The following is a 16,202-nucleotide window of genomic DNA, read 5'->3' as shown; positions in this document are numbered from 1 at the left end:
TTGGATATGGGTTTCGTTTGCATGTAATTGCTGTTGTTTGCTATGCAAAACATTTGTCCTCTAATATATTCAGATGCATCTCTTTTCAAGACTGCCCTTCTACATTTGTAGAATGCAATTTGCTTTATGGCATCATGAAGCTTTTCTACAATGAGATTTCTGAGAAAAAAGAATACATTTTTCACCTGCAGTGAAACATTTCACCTGTAGTGAAACATTTTCATGTTTCTGAATGCTGATGTTAATAAAAGCTTAAAAAATTAACAGAGCGATAGCTGCCCTCCTGCTTGTCCTTCACTTCAGTGGACTCCCATGGATGAAAAAAATTGAAGATGCATTAAGTAACAATAATTTCTTTTTTTAGTTTTTCTGCTGCAGTCAACTTGTTGGAAAAGCCAATTCTTACAAACAAACAAACAGGCCCAAAGTTTAATACAGATATTTTCTACAGCCTTTCTTCCTACACCCACCTTCTTTTTTTCAAGCTGAGAGCACCACAGTATCGTTACAAGCTTATGCTTTTGATCTCTGTACAAATAAATGAGCTGAAACAAATAAAACCCAGTTCATAAGAGACTCCAAGACATCTGGTGGAGTTATTTTTCTAGAGTAATTAGACCAAGTGGTGGTGTAATTCCCAAATGAAAGGTACCTTCCTGCTTAGTATCCAGTTATTTCTCAGAGTCGTCAAAACAGCAGCAAGTCCCGCTTCTCTCCTCAAACTCTATTGATTACCAGTCTTCCCAAAGAGGGAATAATCATATCTTTGATTTAGGCTGGTTTCTTACTCAAGTTTTTAAACCTTTTTTTTTTTTTTTTGGTACTATAAGGGTCCTATTTTCCTTCCATGAATGTCAGTGGGATTTCTGGTATTGACTAAGGAAGAATGAAGCTCTTGGTTTCTTTTTTTTTTTTTCTTCTTTTCCTTGCTAACTTACTGTAGTTCTCCTTCATTCAGGCTCTATGGAGCAGGCAGAAAAGTGTAATGGAGTAACAGCCAGGTGCTTGCTCTGGATCAATACACTGCTCTAAACTGTGCCCAGGTGTGCTTTCTCCTTTCTTGCTGGAAGTTGATTAAATTTCTCCTTTTTTTCCTCGAATCTCCCCAAGAAAACATGATTCTAGAAACAACCCAATTGCTCTTCGGCACTTTGGGGAGAATGTGGTTCTTGGTCTGTGACTACGATACAACCAACAGTGCAACCACAGGGAATTTGTGACACTGGGGAGGTGAACAGAGAGTAGACCTGGCTGCCAAAGAAATTCCATTGTTTGTGCACGGTCCTCCTGATTTTTTTTTTTTTTTGCTTCAAACTCAGGCAGGGTGCTCTACAATCATGTTTTACTAACTGACCTGGACGCAGACACCACCTCTGTGCTATGACAGCTAATGTTCAGTAATGCCAGATACAGAATTCACAGCTGTATTAAGAGTCAAGAAAAGTAGCTGCTATATGAAATAGCTGCTAGATTACAATGGTGGGCTTGATATTAACGCATTTTAATTCTCATTCCTCCATGACATAACATAAACTCACCAGAGGTTTCATCTACTCTCTCATCCACCACATGGTCCTTCTGATGAACCCATTCACTGTTGCACTTAAAATAGATCTGCGTGGCTGGGCTCGCTTTGCAGTATAGATTCACGGGCTTGTTCTTCACAATGTAAGCCTCTTCGGGTTCAATGAGGAAGTGGGGTAATGGCTCTGGAGGATCAGATGGAAAAGTTTCTGGAAGTTCATGAAAAAAATCATCATCTGTAGAGAAGAGACAAAAAGGACAAATGAAACAACCAAGGTTCAGCTGGAAAGCACTTACAAGCGCTTTCTGAAAATTTCAAACAGAGCATACTTTTCAAATAAAATGTTATCTTAGGAGCATTCCTAGACTGAGGCTCATATGCAGTGCTGTTTTCAGACTAGAAGAAATTCTTCTTTACATCCTGAGCTCTCTTCCCTCTATGTGATGTGACAGGGACGTGCACATTCACATGTCTGGGAACGGTCCTTTGTTATCGTCACTGGCAATACTAGCAATAAAGCATTATGTTAGCGCCTGGGAGAGTTGCCTGCAAAACTGTAAAAAGAAATAATAGAAACTTTTGGAGGCTTCAAGGTCATACTTTTCAATAGTGACTTACCGCACTATTTAATCAAGTGGATGCACATAGCTAGTATTGGCTGAGGCTGGTACAAACAGGAAATAGCATCTTTCGTTTCAGATGAGCAATCTGAAATCTGCTCTGAGGGCAAAAGACTAAATGCAAGTCCAGTCTGCGCCTCTGCTCATACTCTGCCTCTCTTGGTAAGACTGCTAATGAAAGTGCCAAGCTACGCTTTATTTACTTCGTTTGTAGCACACTGCTCTGTGCAGCCCTCATTACAGAGAGGAATCCGGAGCTGGGACATGGGGCAGAGCAGCTGTGAGATGGTGACGTTTTGGGCCAACATGGATGCATGTTATTGACGTAAGGAACCTCTGCACCTCTCTGGTGCTGCTGGTAATGAACACAGTTGATGTAAGAAGTCTGGAGAAGAAGGAAAAGAATCCAACGCACAGGAGGCAACACTGAAAACACCTGACACACATACTTTCCTTTCTGTCTCTCTCCCTCTTCACAAATCCCCTTCTACAACCCCTCTGTCCCTTTCTGCAGAGGAAGTCTTATACATCACAAAGCATTGACTCAACAGAGATTAACCCTCTTCCCATCCACCTCCCCACCTGCCATCAGCGCACAAGAACATCCAAGAGGCTCCCAGCAGCAAAGGGGTGGGAGGCACCAACCGCTGCCCGATCCACCAGCAGCAAGCTGACAGTCCTGAAGGCCTTATTCAATCCCCCCCTTTCTGCCTCTGAAGCAGTTATCACTCTATACAGTGACGGATGCTGCTGCCGATCAATAAAACACCACAGAACATCAAACTAAAAATACTGTGGAAGGCTGGCTATCTTCTCCCTGCCAGTCTTCATGGAGATGAAATGTCAGACGGCTACCGCTCCGTACCTGAGACATGCCTATGCAGGCTGTGTCCAGAATTACAAGGGGCATGAAAGGCTCTCCCTCCAGCTACTGCTTTTGCAGAAAGACAAGAAAGAACAGGAACAGATGCACGAGACAGGGGAGAAGGTAGCATGGTACCCATCTGTGTAGCTATACAGAGGTAGACTGTACGTCTTTATCAGTGATGGGAATCCTTTACATAGCAAAAGATTTTGTGAACCTCTTGGATTATTTATGAAGAGAACATATGTTCACCAATATTTATTTTTTTTGGGGGGGGTGTTTGTTTTTTGTTTTCTCCCCCTTCATATTAATTCAAAAATACTCCTGCCCTTTTGGGTATCTCATTTTACAAAGAGTAACAGGCCTGACTCACTACTGCATCACTCCCTGAGAGTTAATAGCACTGTTCAATGATAGAAGAAAGGGGTCACTAAATAAGGCCTGACATTTTTCTAGCAAAGGGAAAATCTGTGATATACTGTAACAATTTCACTTCCATCTCCAACTAATCATCTCTGAATACTCAAATTAAATTTAATTTTTTTCACTTTCTCATCCTTCCTTTTTTTCTGTGGTTTCCTTTTCACTCTGACCACACCAGCCTCCTTTTACTGCAATCCCATTTTCTCTCCCCATTAGGTATTTTTCCTTTGGTCCATTTTGATCCCCATTTTTTTCCAAAGAGAAGGATGATTTACAATAACTTAATTGGGAGTCCACATTTGGTTTCACGACAACAAAACATGTTTGAACTGAAGCAAGAGGCTTTTCAGCATTCCTCATCTCCTTCTATCCATGCAGCCACTCACTCATCCCTCACCCTCCCAGGGCAATGGGGAGGAGAATGGAAAAAAACAACTCATGGGCCAAGACAAAGACCATTTAATAAGATAACAAAGGAAGATAATACTAATACCAATACTAATACTAGTATATAAATCCAGTGATGCACAAATGCAATTGCTCACTACATGCGGAAAAAAACCCCAATGCCCAGTCTGTTTCCGCAAAACCTGCCTCCCAGCCAGCTTCCCCAGTCATATCCAAAGCATGACGTTCCATGGCAGGGAATATCCCTTTGGCCGGCCTGGGCCAGCTGTCCTGGCTGTGCTCTCCCAGCTTCTTCTGCACCTGGCAGGGCGTGAGAAGCTGAAAAGCCCTTGACTTAGCACAGACACTACAACTACCTAGCAACCACTAAAACATCAGTGTGTTATCAACATTATCCTCACACTAAATCCAAACCACAGTGTATACCAGCTACTAGAAACAAAATTAACTCTACCCCAGCTGAAACCAGGACACTCCCCATCTTCCCCACTCCCTGCCTCTCCCTCTTGCACACGCAGCTCCATAGACATCCACAACACAGAAACATCAGAGATGAATCATTTCCTCTGAATTGCCACAGGACGTATCTTTTTCTTCTGGTCATTTAATTGCAAATCAGTGAGCAGACAGATGGAAACTAACAAAGCACACATATGTTTTATAATTAAACAAGTATTGCTTCACTAATTTCTGGTGACTGGTAGAACAAATGTATTTATTTTCACCACTAGATTTCTGCACATTATCAAAGACAATACTTACGCTGCCTGACCAATTAACTGCATCTTATCAAAGATGTAACTAGAAACTCTAAAAGGAGAGATCAGCAAGCTGCAGAAAAGAAAAGAGGTGGTTTTTAAAATTATTTCTTCAATCAGCCTGGAGAATGTGTGTGGGCTGTTGCTTTCCCTCCTGAAAGTAACTGCTTCTAAAGTTTAAATACTATTTTTATTTTAAAGCGGATTCACAGTACTGCCCAGTACATGACAACCTAGTCTCATGTTTCGCTTGTGGCAATAGCTGTTTCTCTCCACCAGCCTGGCATCCCGCAGTCAGGTACAAGCTAGTTTTCTTACTGGCTTCTTGCTATAATTCCACCTTACTCGTCTTAAGCAATAATAAAGCCCAGCTTTATTTTTCCACACTCTTTCTCATTGCTATCAAGAGGCATCTGAACTGCTCTTAAATGAGGGATATTGTACTGGAGTTATGTGGCAAGGTTTTGGTAGCAGGGGGGGCTACGGGGGTGCCTTCTGTGAGAAGCTGCTAGAAGCTTCCCCTGTGTCCAACAGAGCCAATGCCAGCCGGCTACAAGATGGACCCACTGCAGGCCAAGGCCAAGCCAATCAGCGATGGTGGTAGTGCCTCTGGGATAACAGAGTTAAGGAAGGGAAAAAAATATCAGGAGTAATTGCAGCCAGAGAGAGGAGTGAGGAGATGTGAGAGGAACAACCCTGCAGACACCCAGGTCAGTGCAGAAGGAGGGGGAGGAGGTGCTCCAGGCACCGGAGCAGAGATCCCCCTGCAGCCCCTGGAGAAGACCATGGTGATGCAGGCTGTCCCCCTGCAGCCCATGGAGGAAGGATGGTGGAGCAGATATCCACCTGCAGCCCGTGGAGGACCCCATGCCGGAGCAGGTGGAGGCACCTGAAGGAGGCTGTGGCCCGTGGGAAGCCCACGCTGGAGCAAGCTCCTGGCAGGACCTGTGGCCCCGTGGAGAGAGGAGCCCACGCTGGAGCAGGTTTGCTGACAGGACTTGTGACCCTATGGGGGACCCACGCTGGAGCAGTCTGATCCTGGAGGACTGTACCCCATGGGAGAGACTCCTGTTGGAGCAGTTGGTGAAGAACTGCAGCCTGTGGGAAGGACTCACATTGGAGAAGTTCATGAAGGACTGTCTCCCATGGGAGGGACCCCATGTTGGAGCAGGGGCAGAGTGCGAGGAGTCTTCCTCCTGAGGAGGAAGGAGCGGCAGAGACAATGTGTGATGAACTGACCACAACCCCCATTCCCCGTCCCACTGAGCCACTGTGGGGGAGGAGGCAGAGAAAACTGGGAGTGAAGTGGAGCCCGGGAAGAAGGGAGGGGTGGGGAGAAGGCATTTTTTAAGATTTGGCTTTATTTCCCATTACTCAACTCTGATTTGATTGATAATGAATTAAATCAATTTTCCCCAAGTTGACTCTGTTTTGCCCGTGACGGTAATTGGTGAGTGATCTCTCCCTGCCCTTATCTCCACCCAGGAGCCTTTTGTTATATTTTCTCTCCCCTGCCCAGCTGAGGAGGGCAGTGACAGAGCGGCTTTGGGGGGCACCTGGCCTCCAGCCTGGGTCAACCCACCACAGATAAAGGTGGAAACCATCCCTAAACTCTCACACAAGCAGGGTGCACAGAAGCTGCCTTGTTCTCAGAAACCAGCATTTAAAATCTGCACTTTTAGAATCAATTTAAGATAGCAGCTGAGGCAGATTTTTTTTGCTTTTTGAACTGCAGAATGTTCATTCCCTCCCTGCCCTCATACTGTTGCCATTAGTAGCAGCATTGGAGTTACTTTTTTTATAGAGCAGATTCTTAAAAGGAGCATCCAGAATATGACCAGAACTGGGTTTTTCTGTGCTTGGCAGAAAAAAAAACCCAATCACACCGCAAAGCTAGTCCTACCTCCATTAGCATTCAGGGCCCCTCGCTCCTGCTGTTCACTGCTGAAAGATAACAGGCAGTTTTATCAGCCGGTGTGAATCGCGGCGGGCAGTCACTTGGTGTTCCCTGCGTTCCCCAAAGAGATGGGATCGGCTGCTGCGGGGAGGCAAACCGCCCTCCCCAGCCACCGGCTGAAGCCACAGGATGGTGGTTTACAGGTAGACAGGGTGTGCGGCCACGGTTCCCCTCTGCCAGGCTGCGGTACTCGCCTCTCAGGATGCGAGTTGAGGAAGAAGAACCTTAAATCCCCTCGTGATGGCTTGCCCGTTACCACAGGCACAGCTGCGGCAGGGCTTAGGATGGTCGGATGATGGGGCTGCTGACTTGGGACAGGGTTTTGAACTGTCAACCTTAACGCACATCTTGGGTCCAAGTCTTGCATTTCATTTTTTTTAATTACGCTGATATGTTGTTATGCTTTCATTGTAATGCTTTCAGCAACATGAGAACATAATTGTAACGGCAGTGTAATTATATAACAAAATATTCTTAAAACTCCAACACAGATACTTACCTCTGAAAACATCAATATTGGACATTCGATTGCATTGAGATTTTTTGCAACTCTCCACAAAATGAACTTTGGGTAAAACTGAAGCAATCTCACACACCTGTGTTTTCACGAAGCCACAGTTTCTAACGGCCTAATGAACACTTCCATAAAAGTTTCTCCGGACCAGCTCTAGTTAAACACAGGCCATTCCTCTGGCCATACAAAGACCAAACTCTCACTGGGGTTTTTCAGGGATGACTGTGTGATAACCACGTGGCCTGCTTGTCCTGTTTCCATAGCTTGGATGGCGGCTGTTTCCCATTGTGTGCTCCATCGCTACACGAGGGGATAAATCTTGCCTGAGACTTTGATCTGAATCTTCCTGACGGTTATCAGTGGTTATTTAAAATGTTCATCTCCTGATGGCACATCAAAGCAGCAAACTTTATGTCTCTCTTATTTAACTCTCCTAAGGACTTAGACTTTTTTTTTTCTGTCTGAAGGAAAAAGCTAATTAAACCATTTGAGAGTGATCTGGAAGTGTAGACACAAACACACACTAAAAATTCACGTACGTGATTTCCAATCGTTATGTCAATGTCATGTGTAGCAAGTTCCCCTTACAACCTTGATCAAACGCAAATACGAGGCACACATCGTTCTCCCCTGTTGTAACAAATCCCCTTCTGTGCTCAGTAACTTTGAGCTGCAAGTTTACTTCTGCGGTATGTCACATTCATCTTTATTTTCACATAATAAAGTGTACAGCCCATCTGTTGTTATTGACTGATTTATATTAGCAAGACAAAAGACCTGATTAATGGTACTGCTAAACTGGTTTCACTCATGCAATTCATTCATATTAAGAAAATAAATTTTAAAAAGCCATTTTAATCTCTAAACTTAATGTGGAATTTTTATTTTAGTTGCTGGCCTGAATACAGATACACTCTTTTATTTGTCTTCACTAGTGTCTGACAACTATGTTTTTTTTAAATGCAAGTCAAATGCAAAATCTATAGGAACAGGTGAAGTGTCACTGAAATCAGCATTGATAGAAGGTGGCATGGACTGTCACACATAGGAATTATAGTTTAATTTTAGTTAAATTTTCTTTTAAGGTAAAACAAAGCCTTGCCTAAGCCAGGAACCTTTTGATGTTAGGAAAGGTCTATTCTTTTCATGCATTTGTTTGTAAAACTGTACATATTATAGCTCTTCATGCATAACAAGAGAAAAGGAGATTTTATGGTATACTTCCCTTTTTATGGACTAGTATCCCCACTCTAATCTGTGGCAGGAAAATATTGTGCTCCGTACACCAATCTATTCATCTCTAGATGACTAGTTTTATTACTATATATCAAGCTTTAATTCTCATCAACCCAGCATATAACTCACTATATTTCTGAAGTGCGAGACTTAAACTATTATTGCTTAGATCATAATATATTGGACCATTATCTCTTTGCGCGAGACCTGAAGCAAATTCTTCTCAAATGGAATTTACTTCAGAATGATTCAAGAGCAATTTAAAATGAATGGCTGCAAAGCTAATTCCATTTGCATTTGGATGCCCATCACTCGGCAAGATCATTTCCCACGCGTTGCAAGAAAGGCAGCTGGAGTTAACTGTATGGATGGGATTTCTGTTCGGTTTTTTAATGTTATGATTAAAAAGCTTTCTAGAGCAACAAGTACTGTTTACTGTGAAATTAACAGCAGGTGCTAGTTCGGTAAGGCAGCTTATCAGGATGGAGCCAAGGGTTTGGGTTTTTTTCAGGAAGGGAAAATGGCTCAGCTGGAAGTCCTTTGGTCGCAGGGTTTTCTGTCCTCCTGGGAAGGGCACGCGGTATCACGGTGCCACCAAACGGGAAGCAAGGAAGCAAAAAATCCTGTATGCCACCTAGCCTGCCTCCACCTTCGAGACCCGTAACGCCGGCGGAGTGCTTTCTCAGCACTCACCCTCTGCCTGCCCTACCTCCGGCTGACTGCAAGGTGAACGTGCAATAAGGCAATCACACGTTATTCTTCAGCATCTCTCAAAAGTGGAAGATTTCACCAAATAGCCCAGGAAGACTGCAATTTTATAACAGCATAATATTTGGCCAGCTTGGGAGGCTTGCATCCACTTGCTTGTAGCTGAATTCGCTGCAGGCTTTTATGTGCCTAAAGACGAGGCTTGGTTTTGTGACAGCCCACAAACCAGATGCTTGCTAAACCCTCCTGAACTCTCAGGGGAGCAAGGTCAAGGGAATTTCAGACTCAAATTTACTGAGGACCCACAAAATGAAATGTTCTTTTCAGCATGGAAAGCGGAGTGCAGGCATGGTCTGGGAAAAGCGATAGACAAATCGATAGGGCATGCAATATTCATCTTTTTTGGGTGACTTCAGTCCAGAAACAGAATAAATAAAGACTGTAAAGAGGAATGAACTTCCGCTGCACCTGCAATGGCTCGGTGAAGACCATCCTAGCAGATCTCAGCTTAACAACACATCCCCAAGAGGTTAAACGCAAGCTTTGCGTGCACTTAGAGAACGAGGAACATATCCACTGAGTGGCTGCCTGCTGGGCAAAGGTCTCCCCCCCAAACACACACACATCAAACAAAACCCAAACACATCCTTTCCTGTGCTCCTATACTCCTACCAAAGAAACAACTTCCACAGAGGCATCGGACGCGATACGTGATCTACTGTCAGCCACAGGCGCCAACCTGGAGCCCCTTCCAAAACCCAGACGATGGGCAGCTAAGACATCTGAAATACCGGATTTTTTGGTTCAACTAGAGAGTTCAGGAAGGAGGTTTCTGTTATTCAAGGACAAGCCTACTACACTGGACATCCCAAATAAATAGGCTACCAAAGGCCTAATATAGTAATCGTGTTCTTCATGCCCGTCTTACTTTGACTAGCCTTTCTGAGAAAGGAGAAAGAGAGAAGAAAACGCCATGCTTTCCCTTGCAACAGCAGTGCACGGCCCAGCATTAGACAGGGCGCCTGCCAAGACTGGGAGCTGTGGTTCAAAAGCGGGGATGTTTCACAGCCGCAGAAGCCAAACAAGCGGCCGCTGGTGCTCCCCGCTCCGCTGGCAACACCCGTTGTGTGCTTCTTTCCCTGCTCCTATTTCACGTGAATGCTGCACGGTCAGATACAAAACCAACGGCAGAGGAAGATGCGAGTCAACAGCTGTCGGTTGGCCATGGCCAATGAGGACACGGTGCAACCGTGTTACCTACTGCGATCAGCTTGTGCTCCATTTCCCCTGCTTTGATAGCACCGTATCGTTCTTCCTCTCAGGTCAATGGTAGGAATATATTTTGCCTGGCTTACCCTGGTAAACTGCACTGCTCATAATCAACAGTTCCAGTGGAGACAGATCTGATTTGCATCAGAGTAAGGAAAAAGAGAATCAGGTCTAGACGAGGAAAATACTGGCTGTACCAGCTTTATAAAGTGTCTTGCAAGTTACATGTATTACTGTCTGGGGAAAAGGCATCCTCCCCCAGTTCATTTAATTCATAATTATAATTAAAGTTTCTGCTTCTCTTGAAGCTAATGGAAATTTTATCATCAATCAGATCAGAGGCAAACCAAAGCCAAAACATGTGTCTTCAAAATGATTCTCGCAGCCCTCTGAGAGACATATTTCTTTTTACATCCCATCGTGAATCCAAGACAAAAAATTGCAGGTATACACACAGACACAACATTCAAGGTTCTGTATGCAGAACTTTACCATTTCCCAGAGACAAAGTCTGTCAGACTACCAGCTGCTGCCTAAATATGCAAGAGATGGTACAGGTACTTGTTAGCATTGAACTCGGCGTAGGGAAATGCCAGAACATGGTATGATTTCACGCAAGGCAATGAAAATACTTTCTGTTCCACATGAAGAGCACCAAGCTGTTCTTTGGGCAACAAGGTTTATGATAATTGTTGTCAGTATAAGAAATCTAACGCAGTAATCTGCAAGTTCTATTTATTATGAGGCTGCCTAACCATATAAATTGATAAAACTGGATGGAGGCAAATCATCGGGGGGTGAGGTTGACTTATGAGCACTGAGCGTGAAACGTCGCGTGAAGAGGCAAAGGTCCCGTCTCTCTGCTGCCCTGTCCTGTGCCCTGTCAGTCACATACCTCTTTGCAACACTTCCATTAATTCTGATGGAAACTTTCCTGTTGTGCTTCTACAGAGCTACTGGATAAGGCTGGCTCAGTTACTGTGCCAAGGCTATCAAAAGTACAGCACCTGAAAGTAGAAGTACAGAGCTTGTGCAAACAGCAGATAACATCAGGGACATTTCTTGGTAATTATTATCCTGTGGAAAATTGCTTTCCTTTGTCTTGTTGCTCTCTCTTTCCATTTGTTTAAAACTAATAAAATATTCATGCTTATAAAAAAAAAAAGTTGGTTGCAGACTCTCTCTGAAACTTTATCTCCCTTTCTCTGTCATGTAAGTGTTACTTTGTCGAGCGCACACACTGTGTTCTGTAAGTGTGAGCTCCGGGCATTTAATCTAATTCTAATTAGAAAATTAACACAACTCCTGCTGGCAGAGTTCATGCAGTTTGGCTGCGTATTATTGCTAGTTCTGTTTTCTCTGATATGAAGGCAATGTATGAGCAGCTGAGAAACTTCAGTGTCAGACCATGAGATTTTTCCGTCCCGCCTGTAGAACTGAAATGCATTTTCTCCTTTTGGATTCTATCTTATGAAGGGTCTGTATGACGGTATGGGATCCCCTCCTAAACACCTGCAAAACAAAGTCTAATTTGAAACATTTCTGCCCCAGCTGCCATTAGTAGTCATAATGGGTGACACAGGGTCAAAAAATTATTAAACCTCTGAGGAGCATCATTTCCTCTTCAGTGTTAGGCTTCACTTTCCTTTGACACATTAGTCCTGAAGCACCTCCAGGCTCTTGACCCCTCCTTTAACCCTGATAACTAATTAAAGATGGACAAGGCTTAGGCTGAAATACTTTTTGTTAAACCTATTCATTCTCAAGTCCCCTTCAGGCACTCCTTGTCACGCAGGACAGAGCCTGCCATATTTACATGAACATGAAAGTAGGTGCCTGTTACAATAATATGAAAAATCTCTTTTTACAAGACCTAACTTAACCTTTGTGGTTAGATGGTAGGATGCATTTTATAGCACATAAAATATATTCTCAACACATAGTGGAAACAAATTTCCTGGGTATAGTCCAAAGCATACAACTGAGGAAACATCCAAGGATAATTAACTCTGTATGTATTTTTAGAATTAAAAGTCCACATACAGGTTCTTTATCTGACGGCTATTTCAACAGTCTGAATGTGGTGTCCTGAATACAATGCACAAATGAAGAATTGATCCTACCTTTTCTCACACAAGAATTTCTTAAGACTCTATCGTGTACTAGAAACAAAGATAGAGCTCAGGCTAAAGAGTCATCAGCCATAGGCAGATGGATTTTAAGGCCAGTGGTTAATCATATCACACAGCACAAGTTGGTTTAATATAGATAAATCTGCATGCAACGTATTGTTGATGGCTAGGGCACAATGAAAGGAGTCCCATACTGCCAGCTTGAGAGACGATCTGTAACTGAATGTGGTACTTTACAAATACTTCCTTAGCTTTTTATGTTGTTTCATACTAATAATTAAGCTTGCTTCTTGCATCAGTGTTGGGGTTAAAATGTCAATCCTTTGGTGCTAGCAAGAATGGTTATTTACATCCTTTCTTTTCCCATTATTAAAACTGCTGCAGAGCTCTGCTGCCAGATTTCTAATGCTTTCAATCAAGTATTTTTCTAAGCAAAGAGAGATGATCCAACATCTCGTGATTAATAAAACTGAGATCTAGTGGGATGTCATGGATCCTGACTTCATGACCTCTCTGAAGTGTACAGTTAATCTAGTTAGTGGGATCACTCCATCCCAGAGAAACACTGGACACTTGCCTATACCTAAAAAAATAGCTCGATTGTACAGCCACCTGGTTAAGGCATCGAGCTGAGACCCAGGGGACAGATATTCTTGTGTGACCTTCGGGAAATCTACTCTGCCAGGTTCAGGGTCCCATCTGCAAAATGGATGGAGCAGCCTAATAGGTAGCACTCTAATTCGCTACCTTCGAACTGAGGAAACAACTCAGTACTCAGATTCTTCCTTCAAAATTTCTCCAAAATACCTGTCAGTAACATTTATTAACAGCCAACAGTTACGCAAAGGACCACAAACAAATCTATGTTTATGAAACAATTAAGGAACAAAGTTTGGCTATCTGGAGCTGATGCAAATTTTGCCACTGGTCTCCCTCTGTATCGATGGAGAGGTTGAAGAGCAGGATTTGGAGCAGGAGCTTTACCCTGGCTGCTCTGAAGGGCTCTCTCCATGAGTTAGGGGCTTCCTGGTGAGACTGGTGTCCTGACACTAACATTAGTCCTCATGATATCTACCTGCTCACTACTTTCTTCCATGGATCCTAATGAGATTATTATTCGCCTGGTGCTAGTTACCCAATTTCATCCACAGCCAATTTTTCAAGAACCATAAATTATTCTGTATGAGGGTGATTTATCCCAGCAGAAGTCCAAATTGAATTAGAAATCCATTAGCTAAATTCTAAGCAGGACCTTCTGGGGAGAAGGGAAAAGGGAGGGGGGGAACTTGGGAATTTGAGCACCAGATGTGGAAAAGGGAAAAAAATCTTTAAAAGAAGTAGAAAAGGGAAAGAAAATGTAAATATCTTCTTACTGAATTAAGCACCCAGGTATTTAGGGAGCCAGCTGGAAGAACACAGATTATTGCCTAGGATCAGAAATATGACTCAGACATTTATTTATTTATTTTGACTAGCAATCGGTTTTGTAAATACATGAGACTTTGTAAGCAGATGAAAAGCACCGGTCTGCTTGAATATCATGGTTGCATTCATGCAAATAACAACAGATTGTGTGTACTATATATACTAATAGAGCTAATAATAAGGTGTTCAACCAAATCTTAATACAAAGATTTCCCTCTGAGGGAAAATGAAAGCAAGAAAGGCTTATTTACTTTGGAAACATACAGGATGATTAAATCGACTATCACCCTCCATGCAGAGCCTGCTTATTTGAAGAAACGCACAGACAACGTACCTCTTTGAGGACACGTTTATTTACAGGAGAGCACAACCTCTCCTCTTGCCACTCCACCCCACCATCAGTAGACTCTGCAAATGAAGGACGATGCAAGGAGAATGCAGCCAGTTCACTGGCATGGACACCCACCCTGTTGTTTTCTAAAGCTGGACACCATCATGGACGGATCCCAGGGCTCACAGAGGGAAACTACAGTACAGCCCCTCCCGTACGAGTTATGGAAACAGTCTGCATCCACACAGTTACTTCAGGAGTCCATGAAAGGTCTGAAGTATTCAGTTACAGATTGGAAATTTCCCCCTGCAGTGACTAATTTCATTCACACTCATTTCCTAAGTCTTGCTGATTTCTTACTCTCCAACCCTCTAACAACTAAAAAAATAAATCTTAACATTCAAAGAGCAACCTGAGAAAGCAGGCTCCTGCCTCTGCTTTACCTCCAACTCAACCTTTGGCTCAAGTGCCTGTGAACTGTCACCCTTTCCATCATCAGGAGCACCACAATAATTCAAACAGAAGTTGTTGAGACCGGATCGCAAATGTGCAGTGCCTACGCGAAGCTCTGAGACGTGCCATCAGACTTCTTCTGGATCACGGTGACTGAAACTCCAGTCCCAGCAAAGAGCACAGTCACCCCTCCCAGCCACCACACTACCCTTTGCCCCAAACCTTTTCAAGTTCACTCTGTGGCCACTAACAGGCAGAATAAACAAGGCAAGAAAAAGAAAAGGAAACGTTCTGAATACTCAGCAATCACAGTTTTGACTGGCAATGGTAGTTAAAGGAGAGAAATGCCCAGCAAGCACTGACAACACATCCAGCACTGACGCTTTATGGAAAGACAGACAGTGCCGATGTTCAGAGACCAGCAGCGGAAGTTTAACTCCTGGATCTATCACACACTGACTTGCTTCCCTTCCTTATCTGTAAATTGTTTCCTGTCTGCCACATCTATTTTTAATGCAAGGTTCCTACAGGGACTGATATCTTTTAATATGCCAACAGACAATGCCACTGGAAGAGGGGCTTCAGATCCTGAGAAACAAAAGACTCGCTGCCAAGTTACATACGCTGTTTCTCCTCAGTGCCGTGAATTGGCTTGGACTCAATGGGAAGCACTCTGAAACTGTAGGTCGCATAACAGTACTGAGTTTCAGTAGCAGAATGCACACATGCAGAAACAGCTGAAAGGGCGGCTTGAAGCGTTTCTAGCCTGACCACCTCTAGCAGTAGGGATAAGAAACACTGGGAGATATCTACCTCTGTCTTGTAGTTGCCACAGGTGTTAACACTCTGTACAGCACTCAGGACAATATCAGGCCCTTAAATGTGCATTGCCTGTATTGGGACACGTAGTCATTTATACCTGCGATTGACTCCCTCGTGTCCAAAGAAAGCAGCATTGTTCAATAATAGCCCAGATTATTCCCAGAAATCGCATTTGTCTGTATCTCACCCTAGTCTCAACTCCCTGCACAAGTAACTTTGCTGCCTGTGCCAGAGCCTTGGCCCTAACCAGAAGCAAATGGATTCCTTTGGTTTTGATCTTTAAAATATGGACCTGCACTCAAAAAGAGAGCACAGCAATGTTAGTGAATTAATCCAAAACACAAAGAAAAAGAAGCATTGTAGAGGAATAATGGAAATGCAATTCATTTGCAGGCTTTGCTGAACATGTTTTGTGCTGCTGTATTGCATTTATGCATTCAGCACTCCTCAGCAGGTCAGATCCAAGCTGGGGAGCAATGAATCAGTGCTCTAATCTCCCTCCCCAGCATCCCCAGCCTTTCTGAGGAAACCGATATCCAGCCCCAGATGAATCTGTTGTGTCCTGATCATCAACTCTATCACTAGAGAAACACAGACCTAAGCTGACTGATTTCAGCATAAAACATACGTCGTTTAACCCCACGTTGCGTTTTTTCTTCTCTGACCTTCTTCACCCCTTTTCTTGGGTTTCCTGTCCTATCTTTTATTCCCCATTTTTATCCTCTTCCTTCTTGCATCTAGACTCTCTACCCTTTT

The 16,202-nt window shown here is 43.4% G+C and overlaps 1 protein-coding gene and 1 long non-coding RNA gene across 3 annotated transcripts in view; both read right to left on the bottom strand.

Annotated features, from left to right (window-relative positions):
- The window catches only part of LOC142601713 (uncharacterized), a 446,015-nt gene that overhangs the window by 240,305 nt on the left and 189,508 nt on the right, over nucleotides 1-16,202 (bottom strand). The gene's annotated exons all lie outside the window — the stretch shown is intronic.
- Nucleotides 1-16,202, bottom strand: part of UNC5C (unc-5 netrin receptor C) — a 256,963-nt gene that overhangs the window by 89,659 nt on the left and 151,102 nt on the right. For both annotated transcript variants that reach the window (XM_075751579.1, XM_075751580.1), the window contains exon 2: nucleotides 1,539-1,760. In XM_075751579.1, coding sequence (XP_075607694.1) covers nucleotides 1,539-1,760 — 222 coding nt within the window. The remainder of the gene's footprint in view (nucleotides 1-1,538; nucleotides 1,761-16,202) is intronic.

This window comes from Balearica regulorum, chromosome 4 (assembly GCF_011004875.1).
Source record: "Balearica regulorum gibbericeps isolate bBalReg1 chromosome 4, bBalReg1.pri, whole genome shotgun sequence".
Lineage (NCBI taxonomy): Eukaryota > Metazoa > Chordata > Aves > Gruiformes > Gruidae > Balearica > Balearica regulorum.
This window is presented reverse-complemented; position numbering and strand designations above follow the sequence as displayed.